The sequence below is a fragment of the Ranitomeya variabilis genome, chromosome 3 (genome assembly GCF_051348905.1).
Source record: "Ranitomeya variabilis isolate aRanVar5 chromosome 3, aRanVar5.hap1, whole genome shotgun sequence".
Lineage (NCBI taxonomy): Eukaryota > Metazoa > Chordata > Amphibia > Anura > Dendrobatidae > Ranitomeya > Ranitomeya variabilis.
This window is the reverse complement of record NC_135234.1, coordinates 501,761,452-501,775,554: the sequence shown is the minus strand read 5'-3', so window position 1 is coordinate 501,775,554 and position 14,103 is coordinate 501,761,452. Positions and strand designations below refer to the sequence as shown.

The 14,103-nt window shown below is 52.6% G+C and overlaps 1 protein-coding gene across 9 annotated transcripts in view; it reads left to right on the top strand.

The window, feature by feature from the left end:
- The first annotated feature begins 4,184 nt into the window (after positions 1-4,184).
- The window catches only part of NF1 (neurofibromin 1), a 373,185-nt gene continuing 363,266 nt past the window's right edge, over positions 4,185-14,103 (top strand). For 4 of the 9 annotated variants that reach the window (XM_077296844.1, XM_077296843.1, XM_077296846.1 and 1 more), the window contains exon 1: positions 4,627-4,840. In XM_077296844.1, the coding sequence (XP_077152959.1) occupies positions 4,781-4,840 (60 nt within the window). In that variant the 5' untranslated portion in view covers positions 4,627-4,780. Of the gene's footprint in view, positions 4,275-4,626; positions 4,841-14,103 lie in introns of those variants that run through there. The other 5 variants (XM_077296849.1, XM_077296845.1, XM_077296847.1 and 2 more) reach the window with 2 other exon arrangements.

The following is a 14,103-nucleotide window of genomic DNA, read 5'->3' as shown; positions in this document are numbered from 1 at the left end:
CCCTCACACGATTACAGCACATCAGACCAGTTCTTTTTTAAAGAAGTTGTCCACTACTATAACCTTTTTTTTTTTTTTTTCATAAATCTTGCTATTATGGGCCACTGAAAACATCTACTGTGTTTATTTTAGCAATATTACCTTTTATCATGCTGTAGCAGCACATTTTAGTGCTGGATTCAGCTCTCATGGGGTTAATCGACAACTTCCTTTCTCCTGAGTCATTGTGCTCTAATACTACAAGTTCCATGATGCATTGCACTGCTACTAAGCCTGAACCTAGCACACCCACTCCAAAACCCACCCAAACCCCTCCCTCCTCTCCCTCCTCTAGCTTCAGAAAGATTTGTGATGTCATTTCTGTCCAACCTCCTCTTTTACATTTGTCCAACCCACACTCCATTACACACAGATAGATAGATAGATAGATAGATAGATAGATAGATAGATAGATAGATAGACAGACTTGTGCACATGCTGCGGAAAAAGCCGCACCAAGAACTGCATCAAAACCGCACCAAAACTGCGAAACTGCACCAGGTTTTGATGCAGTTTTTATGCTTTTTTTGGTGCGGTTTATGCGCGGTTTTAATGCCGTTTTTGGAAATAAGTAAATAAACGGAAAATGTGCATGATTTGAATGGAAACATGCATGAAAAAACGGATTCCAAGGCCGGATTCATCATTTCACAGCTCAGTTTCATACTTTTTTTGCCGGATCCGTCGCTGTGCGTTTTTTCACCGGACAGAAAAAACGTTCCTCTGTATGTGTTTTCCATCCGGCGGAAACAGCTTTTTTGATGGATCCGGCAAAAAACGGATGAAACTCTATGAGAAAAAGACGGATCCGACGGGAAAAAATGGATCCGTTTTTTTCAAAACTCGCCGGATTGTGCCTCACGGCAAAAACCTGATGTGTGAAAGCACCCAAATATATGGATAGATACATCTATGTATCTATAGATATATCTATAGATAAATATATCCATAGATATATATGAGAAAGGCCTATGTTTCTATAAGGCTACTTTCACACTTGCGTTTTTCGCAATCCGTCTTTTTTGGAAAAAAACGGATCCTGCAAATGTGCTCTTAGGATGCGTTTTTTACCCATAGACGGGTATTAGTGAAGGATCGCGACGGATGGCCACACGTCGCATCCATCGTGCAACGGATGCGTCGTGTTTTGGCGGACCGTTGGCACATCCGTCACGTCTGCCATTTTCTACCGCACATGCGCGGCCAAAACTCCGCCCCCTCCTCCCCGGACTTCAGAATGGGCAGCAGATGCGTTGAAAAACTGCATCCGCTGCCCACGATGTGCACAAATTTCACAACGTGCGTCGGTACGTCGGCCCAACGCATAGCGATGGACCCGTGCCGACGCAAGTGTGAAACAGGCCTTAATGAGCGTTTAATTTAATAAAAAACTGAAAAAAACGGCGTGGGCTCCCGCGCAATTTTCTGCGCCAGAGGGGGAAAGCCGACGGCCGGGGGCCAATATTTGTAGCCTGCTATGAATATCAGCCCGCAGCTGTCTGCGTAGCCTTTACTGGCTATTAAAATAGAGGGACCCCCCCAAAAAAATGACGTGGGGTCCCCCTATATTTTATAGCCAGAAAGGCTACGCAGACAGCTGCGGGCTGATATTAATAGCCTAGAGAGGGGCCATGGATATTGGTCCCCCCCCCGGCTACAAATACCAGTCCGCAGCCACCCCAGAAATGGCGCATCTGTCTACGTTCACATTAGCGTTTGGCGCCGCAGCGTCGCCGCATGCGTCATGCGCCCCTATATTTAACATGGGGGCGCATGGACATGCATTGTGCTGCGTTTTGCAACGCATGGGTTTTTTTGGCCGCAAGCGTTGGGCGCAGAGGACGCAGCAAGTTGCATTTTTTTTGCGTCCAACTTTTGGCCAAAAAGGACGCATGCGTCGCAAAACGCAGCGTTTTAGCGTGCGTTTTGTTGCGTTTTTGTTTGCGTTGTGTGTTGCGTCTCCGACGCTGCGGCGCACAACGCAAATGTGAACGTAGCCTTAGATGCGCCAATTCCGGCACTGAGGCTGGTTTCACACTTGCGTTTTTGGACGCTGCGTCTTAGCGCTAAAAAACGCATGCGTTTTTTTCCTATACTTAACATTAAAAATGCATGCGTTTTTATAGAAAAAAAACTGAAAAAACACTGAAAAACCACCCACCACCATCAGGGTGATAAAGGGATCCAAACCCTAACCCTACCCCTAACCGTTTAATGAACATTTTATGACATAGTGCCACGATATTTCAGTGCCACGTATATAAGTGCCACGTATGTAAGTGCCACGTATGTGTCACGTATGTAAGTGCCACGTATGTAAGTGCCACGTGCCACGTATATAAGTGCCACGTATGTAAGTGCCACGTATGTAAGTGCCACGTATGTAAGTGCCACGTATGCAAGTGCCACGTATGTAAGTGCCACGTATGTAAGTGTTACGTATGTAAGTGCCACGTGCCACGTATATAAGTGCCACGTATATAAGTGCCACGTATGTAAGTGCCACGTATGTAAGTGCCACGTATGCAAGTGCCACGTGCCACGTATATAAGTGCCACGTATATAAGTGCCACATATATAAGTGCCACGTATGCAAGTGCCACGTATATAAGTGCCACGTATGTAAGTGCCACGTGCCACATATATAAGTGCCACGTATGTAAGTGCCACGTATGTAAGTGCCACGTATGTAAGTGCCACGTATGCAAGTGCCACGTATGCAAGTGCCACGTATGTAAGTGCCACGTATGTAAGTGCCACGTATGTAAGTGTTACGTATGTAAGTGCCACGTATGCAAGTGCCACGTATATAAGTGCCACGTATGTAAGTGCCACGTATGTAAGTGCCACGTATGCAAGTGCCACGTGCCACGTATATAAGTGCCACGTATATAAGTGCCACGTATGTAAGTGCCACGTGCCACGTATGTGAGTGCCACGTATGTGAGTGCCACGTATGTGAGTGCCACGTATGTAAGTGCCACGTATATAAGTGCCACGTATGCAAGTACCACGTATATAAGTGCCACGTAAGTGCCACGTGCCACGTATGTGAGTGCCACGTATGTGAGTGCCACGTATGTGAGTGCCACGTATGTAAGTGCCACGTATATAAGTGCCACTGGTATCACTTTATGGCAAAAAGCTGAGTGGGAACTTTCTCATACAGCATACCATAAAGTGAGACTAGGGACTATTTTCTCACAGGGGCGTAGGAATACATTGTGGGGAATACATTGTGGAAGGATACCTTCCTCCCCTCATTGTCTTCCTGGAGCCCCTGGAGAGTGGTTGCATCAGCAGATGCTCCTGTTCTCCACGGGAGATCGTCGTGGGACACTCGTTTTAATTGGATTTCTGCGGATCAGGGAGTATATTGTTTGTTTATTATTTTAATATTTTTTATGACAATGGCTTCGGGGATCAAAGTGACAAGTGATGGTGAGTATGTAATCTATGTTATATGTACTGTATGTCTGTATGTATGTACTGTATGTCTGTATGTATGTACTGTATGCGCATGTCGTCACATGGCGCATGTCGTCTCATGGCGCATGGCGTCGCGTGGCGCATGTCGGCGCATGTCGTTGCATGTCGTCGCATGGCGCATGTCGTTGCATGGCGCATGTCATGTATGTGTTCTATGTATGTATGTAATGTATGTGTTTTTTTTTTCTTTGTTTATTTTTTTACATTCAACACATTAGCCGGATGATGGGACTACTACTGTCCCATCATTGGCTAATGTGTCACTCACTGTCACTGTAGCAGGCAGAGCCCGATGGGACTTGTAGTCCCATCGGACATGCCTGCACACAGAGACAACGCCACCACCACCGCACAGCCACCTTCAGCACCGGCAGCCGCCGCCAGGGCACCGGCCGCCGACGCACCAGCCGCCGCTGAACCGGCCGCAGCCATGGGATCAGCCGCCGCAGCACATCTCGGCAAGCAGATCCCAGCACCAGACACCTGCAGTGCACAGCCCCTCCCGCCCCCAGCAAAGCCCCGCCCGCCCCCAGCACAGCACAGTCCCGCCCACAGCCCAGTCACTCTTGAGTGACTGCTGACTGTGCGGCTGGGGCACGCCTGTTTACTGACGTCACGTCAATTTCCAGAGTCTGGAAATTGACGTGACGTCGGCGGGGGAATTAGCGGTGGCTGCAGCCTGGGTCACGTGACCCGGACTCAGCCACCAGCATAGCGCCGCTCACAGGCGAAAAAGGCAACGCAAGGTATTTACACAGTTCGTCAGGGGCCCTGGGGGGATACATTGGGGGGATAATTGAAAGTAGTGGACAACCCCTTTAACCATCATAGAAAGCTGTGAAACAAAAACCCTTCAGAAACCGAAGGGTTAATGCAGTTCCCCCGCCTCCCGCCTGAAGCTCCGCCCACACACCCTGGTCGGCAGACCCTCGCTGTGAGCGTGACTTGCGCATGTGCGCCTCCTCCCCAGCAGTCGCGGGGCCGAGCAGAGTGATCGCACTTCCGGTCTGGTGTCATGGCGTCTTTGCGGTGATGGCCGAGGGGAGAGCGCGATAGCGGGCAGGAGGAGAGGAGGGGGCGGCGGCGGCGGGAGGAGGTGGAGGCGGCGGTGGTGGCGGCGGAGGTGGAGGAAGGGGGAAACGGAGGAGGTGGAATAACCAGCAGCTGTTGCGGTTACTGTCATCATCTTCCCTCCGGCGGCCTGTGATCCCCGGGAAGAGGAGGAGGACGGGGGAGACCCCAGGCCGGGGCGATGGCGGCTCACAAGCCGGTGGAATGGGTGCAGGCCGTGGTGAACCGCTTCGAGGAGCAGGTAATTGGGATGGGGACGTGCGTACCGGGAGGAGGAGGAGGAGTGTTGCTATGGAGGAAGATGATGGAGAGAGGAGATCTGGCCGTGGAGACGCGGCGCTCCTCTCCTCCCTGTGTGATGCCCGGGCTGTGCGGTGCCAGGCCTGGCTGCTCTGTTATCAGGCCGTGCCCCCACTGCTCCGCTGCCGCCCAGGCCTGGCACCCAGTGGAGTGGCAGCTACAGGTGGGCACTGCTGGTTGTTGTGGTCTCTTCTGCTAGGTCAGCGCTGGACAATCCGTACACAGATGGGGGGTCTCTACTATGGGGCTTGGGGGTCTCTACTATGGGGCTTGGGGGTCTCTACTATGGGGTTTTGGGGGTCTCTACTATGGGGCTTGGGTCGTGTATCTCCTGCCATGTCTGACCTGCTCCTGCAGTCATGGCTGTGTATGTGGCAGTGTAGTGTCGATCCTATGACAGCAACTGTTCTGTCAGCAGAATACATCCCCCCCCCCCCGGCGCCTCAGCAGGGCCACCGCGGCCCCTTTCCCCCCGGCGCCTCAGCAGGGCCACCGTGGCCCCTTTCCCCCCGGCGCCTCAGCAGAGCCACCGCGGCCCCTTTCCCCCCGGCGCCTCAGCAGGGCCACCGCGGCCCCTTTCCCCCCGGCGCCTCAGGAGAGCCACCGCTGCCCCTTTCCCCCGGCGCCTCAGGAGAGCCACCGCTGCCCCTTTCACCCGGCGCCTCAGGAGAGCCACCGCTGCCCCTTTCCCCCGGCGCCTCAAGAGAGCCACCGTGGCCCCTTTCCCCCTGGCGCCTCAAGGGGGCCACCGCGGCCCCTTTCCCCCTGGCGCCTCAAGGGGGCCACCGCGGCCCCTTTCCCCCTGGCGCCTCAAGGGGGCCACCGCGGCCCCTTTCCCCCTGGCGCCTCAAGGGGGCCACCGCGGCCCCTTTCCCCCTGGCGCCTCAAGGGGGCCACCGCGGCCCCTTTCCCCCTGGCGCCTCAAGGGGGCCACCGCGGCCCCTTTCCCCCTGGCGCCTCAAGGGGGCCACCGCGGCCCCTTTCCCCCTGGCGCCTCAAGGGGGCCACCGCGGCCCCTTTCCCCCTGGCGCCTCAAGGGGGCCACCGCGGCCCCTTTCCCCCTGGCGCCTCAAGGGGGCCACCGCGGCCCCTTTCCCCCTGGCGCCTCAAGGGGGCCACCGCGGCCCCTTTCCCCCTGGCGCCTCAAGGGGGCCACCGCGGCCCCTTTCCCCCTGGCGCCTCAAGGGGGCCACCGCGGCCCCTTTCCCCCTGGCGCCTCAAGGGGGCCACCGCGGCCCCTTTCCCCCTGGCGCCTCAAGGGGGCCACCGCGGCCCCTTTCCCCCTGGCGCCTCAAGGGGGCCACCGCGGCCCCTTTCCCCCTGGCGCCTCAAGGGGGCCACCGCGGCCCCTTTCCCCCTGGCGCCTCAAGGGGGCCACCGCGGCCCCTTTCCCCCTGGCGCCTCAAGGGGGCCACCGCGGCCCCTTTCCCCCTGGCGCCTCAAGGGGGCCACCGCGGCCCCTTTCCCCCTGGCGCCTCAAGGGGGCCACCGCGGCCCCTTTCCCCCTGGCGCCTCAAGGGGGCCACCGCGGCCCCTTTCCCCCTGGCGCCTCAAGGGGGCCACCGCGGCCCCTTTCCCCCTGGCGCCTCAAGGGGGCCACCGCGGCCCCTTTCCCCCTGGCGCCTCAAGGGGGCCACCGCGGCCCCTTTCCCCCTGGCGCCTCAAGGGGGCCACCGCGGCCCCTTTCCCCCTGGCGCCTCAAGGGGGCCACCGCGGCCCCTTTCCCCCTGGCGCCTCAAGGGGGCCACCGCGGCCCCTTTCCCCCTGGCGCCTCAAGGGGGCCACCGCGGCCCCTTTCCCCCTGGCGCCTCAAGGGGGCCACCGCGGCCCCTTTCCCCCTGGCGCCTCAAGGGGGCCACCGCGGCCCCTTTCCCCCTGGCGCCTCAAGGGGGCCACCGCGGCCCCTTTCCCCCTGGCGCCTCAAGGGGGCCACCGCGGCCCCTTTCCCCCTGGCGCCTCAAGGGGGCCACCGCGGCCCCTTTCCCCCTGGCGCCTCAAGGGGGCCACCGCGGCCCCTTTCCCCCTGGCGCCTCAAGGGGGCCACCGCGGCCCCTTTCCCCCTGGCGCCTCAAGGGGGCCACCGCGGCCCCTTTCCCCCTGGCGCCTCAAGGGGGCCACCGCGGCCCCTTTCCCCCTGGCGCCTCAGCAGGGCCACCGCGGCCTTTACTTGTAGGATCAGTTTAAGGCCAGGGACAGACGAGTGAATGAAAATCCTCCACGTGTCATCCCGTGTGCCGTCTGTCTAACATCTGTGTGACATTCATATGTATACATCTACTAGAAATAGGCGCGATGCTATCGCATCGGGAGTGCGGTGAAATGAACATCTGTGTATCCTTAGTGGTGCTGACAGGAGCAGTGGACATGTCAAACCATTTGCGCTTTTCAACATACCGCTCATTGGCTCAGCCAGCGGGGCAGGGGATTTGAATCCTGCGTCGCTCATTTGCTCAGCCAGCGGCAGCTCAGCCAATGAGTGGTGCCGCGCGGCTTTGAGCGGCACGGGATTCAAATCCCCCCCTGGCTGAGCCAATGAGCGGTGCGACGCGGGATTTGAATCCCCGCCAAAGCGGCGCGGTCAGGGGTGGCTCAGCCAATGAAAAAAATCGGTCATCTGACCAAGCCTGCTGAATAACAGGATGGCTCAGTGTGCTGTCTGTGTGCTAACCAATCAGATATCAGCGCGTCTATTTTATATGCTCTTCTGCCTGACCCCTAAGGCTGAGACTTCAGGGCTACTGTGGACACGACATGGGTGACGTGGCCAAAATCGCAGTGTGCTGCCGCTACATCCTTGTGTAATGTGGTGATGGAGTCTCATTGTGACCCCTAGTGCATGCTGCGACAAGCAACAACTCCACCTGGGTCTTAAATTTTGCAGATTTCTTGTCTCAATACCTAGCAGGCCAGAAAGCGACTCCATTCGCCTGCATTATGCTGTGATGTAGCAGCGACACTTGAAGACGAGACGTTTGCCAGTAAAGTTGCTTTGTGGCCCCAGTCAAAGGGCTTGTTCATATGTATAGTTTTTGCCGCTGTGAAAATGCTGCATTTTCAACTATAGCAATAATATGAGATCTCTGAAATGCATTTTCTGCTTATTTTTTCCTTGCAGATTTGAACCTTCCAAAACCGTATTTTCGAATCTGCAGCATGTCAATTCTTTCAGCATTTTTGCAGCAAAGTGAATTGAATTGGGGGCGGGGACACAAGTAAACAACGAAAACAACAAAGTGCTTATTTGACTGGGAAAGTGTTTTCTTTGCAGCATTTTTGCCCATTTTTTAGTTTACTACAAAACAACAAACAAACCAATATGGCCATTATTAGAAAAATATAGGCTGTGAGATGTACAGTGGGGGAGGGGATTAATTGTGTTGTGTGTATTCTCTGATCGCTATATATTCTCTGCACTTGTGGAGGTGTCAATATACTGACTTCACCTGGAAGTCCTGAATGTTCTCTTAGTGTTACTCTCGGTATCTAATGTTTGTTGGGGTCTCTCGACTTTTCCCAATGGGTGGATATCAGAGAGAAGGGGGATCGGCCACACTGAACCTCAGCTTGCCAGATCTCACTTTCCTGAGAGTAAACCTGCTGCCAGGAGATACTGGAACTGTTTTTCCTTTCTGTCCCCATTGGTGTAAACATGTGTTGTGCCTAGCGGACATGTATATAGGAGACTATCTGCTGGTTGAGTCCGCTATCTCTTGTGTACCCAGGCTATTTGCGCAGAAAGGAAGCCTGGATCATTTCCATCGGCTTAGCCAATAATTATGTTGGGCAACCAATGTCTAAAGGTACCTTCACACTAAAGGTACCTTCACACTAAGCGACGCTGCAGCGATATCGACAACGATGCCGATCGCTGCAGCGTCGCTGTGTGGTCGCTGGAGAGCTGTCACACAGACAGCTCTCCAGCGACCAACGATGCCGAAGTCCCCGGGTAACCAGGGTAATCATCGGGTTGCTAAGCGCAGGGCCGCGCTTAGTAACCCGATGTTTACCCTGGTTACCAGTGTAAATGTAAAAAAACAAACACTACATACTTACATTGCCGTGTCTGTCGCGTCCCTCGCCTTCAGCTTCCCTGCACTGTGTAAGCGCCGGCAGTAGCAGGGCACAGCGGTGACGTCACCGCTGTGCTTTGCTTTCCGGCCGGCACTGACACATTCAGTGCAGGAAGCTCTGAGCAGCAGCGCGGACGCCGGGGGACGTGACAGACATCAGAGGGTGAGTATGTAGTGTTTTTTTTTTTTACTTTTACAATGGTAACCAGGGTAAATATCGGGTTACTAAGCACGGCCCTGCGCTTAGTAACCCGATATTTACCCTGGTTACCATTGTAAAACATTGCTGGCATCGTTGCTTTTGCTGTCAAACACGACGATACACGCCAATCTGATGACCAAATAAAGTTCTGAACTTTCAGCAACGACCAGCGATATCACAGCAGGATCCAGATCGCTGCTGCGTGTCAAACACAACGATATCGCTATCCAGGACGCTGCAACGTCACGGATCGCTGTCGTTATCGTTGTAAAGTCGCTTAGTGTGAAGGTACCTTAAGTCTCTTGGTCATGTTGTACATTGTATTTCTTGTCTTTATTTTTTTAATAATATGAGCTAGTCATTGTAATGTGTGTACCCATATTACAGCCAGGGTTGTGAGCAATGGGCTATTTGGGGCTAATGTAATAACAGAATCCTGTTAACTAATACTGCAGTGCCCCATGCCATTTTCATAACACCGTATAAAATGAGTGAACATGTAGGTTCAGAATGGGCATTTACAGATGACGGCGTTCATTAGGCCTTACATAGGAACTGCTATAAATGCAGTCCTGCTTCAGTGTATTGTCCATTCATGTAACAATTTATTTTTATTTATTTTACTCATATGGCACGATTAATTCCTTAGCGCTATACTGACATTATCAGTACTGGTCCCCATTAGGGCTCACTAGTTAGAATCCCCTATTGGTATTTCTATGGAGTGTGGGAGGAAACCGAAGTACCCGGAGTAAACCTACTCAAACATAATGAGAACATACAAACTCCTTCCAGATGTTGTGCTTGGTGGGGTTTGAGCCCAGGAACAAAGCGCTGCAAAGCAACAGTGCTAACCACTGAGCCACCGTGCTGCCCTGTGTTTTTTTTTTTGTAAGTTTGTCTAATCTCAATGAGATGTCTATGAAGACACAAATATTTGGCGTATAAATGTGTGTACACACTGGACTGTTCTTCAGAAAGAACTGCAGACTTGCCACACATAGACCCTTTGCATTGTATTGGAAATATAGCCGCCAGTGAGCATTGCTACCTCTAGTCCATGCATTGTCCATAGGACTGCAGGACATGGCAGGGGTAAACCTGATTCATAAGTTGTGACAACCGCTTATCCTTTTTATCACCTGTCTGCAGGATATGTGCTGACTTTGATTGCTGGGTGTCCCAATACTGGGATCTGCATTTATCGATAGATTGTTTTTTAACCCCGACGGAGCACTTTTATCTCCCTTACAAGATGGGATAGCAGGTCGGACGTCCGACCACTGCTCCATCCATTCTCTATGAGGCTGCTGGAGAAAGTAAGGGCAGACCCATAGGAAATGAATAGAGTGGCAGTTAAAGGGAACCTGTCACCCCCAAAATGGAAGGTGAGCTAAGCCCATCGACATCAGGGGCTTATCTACAGCATTCTGTAATGCTGTAGATAAGCCCCCGATGTATCCTGAAAGATGAGAGAGGTTAGATTATACTCACCCAGGGGTGAGTGCCTTTTACCTGCGGATTTTTCAAAAATGGTGCGGAAAAATCTCACACGAATCCGCAACGTGGGCACATAGCCTTAGGGTTGGAATTAGAGTTAGGGTTGGAATTAAGGCTAGGGTTGGAAATAGGGTTAAGAATAGGCTTGTGGTTAGGGTTATGGTTAGGGTTAGGGGTGTGTTGGGGTTAAAGTTGTGGTTGTGGTTGTGGTTGTGGTTGTGGTTAGGGTTAGGGTTAGGGTTGGGGTTGGGGTTGGGGTTGGGGTTAGGGTTAGGGTTAGGGTTGGGATTAGGGTTGTGGTTAGGGGTGTGTTGGGGTTAGGGTTGTGATTACGGTTATGTCTAGAGTTGGGATTAGGGTTAGGGGTGTGTTGGGGTTAGTGTTGGAGTTAGAATTGAGGGGTTTCCACTGTTTAGGCACATCAGGGGTCTCCAAACGCAACATGGCGCCACCATTGATTCCAGCCAATCTTGCATTCAAAAAGTCAAGTGGTGCTCCCTCCCTTCCGAGCCCCGACGTGCGCCCAAACAGTGGTTTTCCCCCACATATGGGGTACCAGCATACTCAGGACAAACTGGGCAACAATTATTGGGGTCCAATTTCTCCTGTTACCCTTGCAAAAATAAACAATTGCTTGCTAAAACATAATTTTAGAGGAATGAAAAATTATTTTTTATTTTCACGGCTCTGCGTTGTAAACTTCTGTGAAGCACTTGGGGCTTCAAAGTGCTCACCACATATCTAGATAAGTTCCTTGGGGGGTCCAGTTTCAAAATGGGGTCACTTGTGGGGGGTTTCTACTGTTTAGGCACATCAGGGGCTCTGCAAATGCAATGTTACACCCGCAGACCATTCCATCAAAATCTGCATTTCAAAACGTCACTGCTTCCCTTCCGAGCGCCGATGTGTGCCCAAACAGTGGTTTACCCCCACATATGGGGTACCAGCGTACTCAGGACAAACTGGACAACAACTAATGGGGTCCAATTTCTCCTGTTACTCTTGCAAAAATAAAAAATTGCTTGCTAAAACATAATTTTTGAGGAAATACAAATTATTTTTTATTTTCACGGCTCTGCGTTGTAAACTTCTATGAAGCACTTGGGGGTTCTAAGTGCTCAACACTCATCTAGATAAGTTCCTTCGGGGGTCTAGTTTCCAAAATGGGGTCACTTGTGGGGGGTTTCTACTGTTTATGCACATCAGGGGCTCTGCAAACGTAACATGATGCCCGCAGACCATTCCATCAAAGTCTGCATTCCAAAACGTCACTACTTCCCTTCCGAGCCCTGGCATGTGCCCAAACAGTGGTTTTCCCCCACATATGGGGTATCAGCGTACTCAGGAGAAACTGGACAACAACTTTTGGGGTCCAATTTCTCCTGTTACCCTTGGGAAAATAAAAAATTGTGGGCTAAAAAATCATTTTTGAGAAAAGAAAAATTATTTTTTATTTTCATGGCTCTGCGTTATAAATTTCTGTGAAGCACTTGGGGGTTCAAAGTGCTCACCACACATCTAGATTAGTTCCTTGGGAGGTCTAGTTTCCAAAATGGGGTCACTTGTGGGGGAGCTCCAATGTTTAGGCACACAGGGGCTCTCCAAATGCGACATGGTGTCCGCTAATGATTGGAGCTAATTTTCCATTAAAAAAGCCAAATGGTGTGCCTTCCCTTCCGAGCCCTGCCGTGTGCCCAAACAGTGGTTTACCCCCACATATGGGGTATCATCGTACTCAGGACAAACTGGACAACAACATTTGGGGTCCAATTTCTCCTGTTACCCTTGGGAATATAAAAAATTCCGGGCTAAAAATCATTTTTGAGGAAAGAAAAATTATTTTTTATTTTCACGGCTCTGTGGTATAAACTTCTGTGAAGCACCTTGGGGTTTAAAGTGCTCACTATGCATCTAGATAAGTTCCTTGGGGGGTCTAGTTTCCAAAATGGGGTCACTTGTAGGGGAGCTCCAATGTTTAGGCATACAGGGGCTCTCCAAACGTAACATGGTGTCCGCTAGCGATTGGAGCTAATTTTCCATTCAAAAAGTCAAATGGCGCGCCTTCCCTTCCGAGCCTTGCCGTGCACCCAAACAGTGGTTTACCCCCACATATGAGGTATCGGCGTACTCAGGAGAAATTGCCCAACAAATTTTAGGATCCAGTTTATCCTGTTGCCCATGTGAAAATGAAAAAATTGAGGCTAAAAGAAATTTTGTGTGGAAAAAAAAGTACTTTCCAGGTCGTCTCTTATGACAGCACCACAGGAGGAGGTTGCTCTTCATATCCTTGATAGGGACAGGAACACAGAAGAGGTTAAATAGCCCCTCCCCACCTCCACCCTTCAGTGTTTTTCCTGTCCCTATCAGGGACAGACGCAGGAGAGATCTATGGAAGATCAGGGTTACCTGATTGGAAGCGGCTTTGGTCGCAGGCAGGCTCGGTTGAGCAGGAGCTCCCGAGTGCGGTCCCATCCTCCTGAAGGGGGCTCTGGCCGCGGGAGTCTGGAACTCCCCAAGTCGCAGGATACCGACAGAGGTCCCTCCACCGACAGAGGTAGAGCTGGGTGCTCCCACACGCGGCCTCATCCCCTCACAAAGGGGCTCTGAGACAGCGGCTGCTGCTGCAGGTGTCCGGCTCCCTCGGCCCCACGTGCGGCCGGTGCTGGCGTCGTTCCCCGGACTTCCGGTCCGGCGCTTCGGTAACTTCTGGGGGCGTGGCCGGATTCCCGGGGTCGGCGGCGCGGAGCATTTCCGGGGCGCCGGGAGACTGGGGGAGCAAACAGAGAGGCCGGACAACACCGGATTTTTCGCCGGATCTTGGTCCCAAGCTGTCGGCGTGCGTTCCAGATGACGCATGCGCAATACAGCTGGGGACCTGTAATCACCATGGACGCCAGCAGCTGAGCTCGGAAGGAGGACGAATCAGATGTCATGAAGCCGGGTAAGACTGACTACTTAAATGACGGACAACTGACAGCACACTTGACTCAGATAAAATGGAAGGTGCTAGTCGTCCAGACGTCCAATCCTTAGAGCCGCCCACGGACCATGTGAGTAATACGTGGTATGGGAAACTTTACAGTGCCTTAGATCCGTAGCTACAGGGGTCTCCCTTACGTTACAGGACAAGGACACCTCTGAAAGGCCGACTGTTAAGAAAAGGTCCACCAGATGTCCGTTATGCACCTCAAGCTTCCCGATGGCTATAAAAAGAAGTTATGCGAAAAATGTATTGCTAAACTTCTAAAGGATGAACAGGCTTCGTTACTGGATAATATTAAGACTATGATTCGAGACGAGGTCCAAGCTACGGTGTCTACAATGGTGCCACCCCAGTCCCCACGACCCAAAAGGCCCAGATGGGACATGGACCTAAGTTCCGAGGAAGGAGAGGTCTCGGGGTATTCCGATCCAGGCTCAGAGGAACAGGGT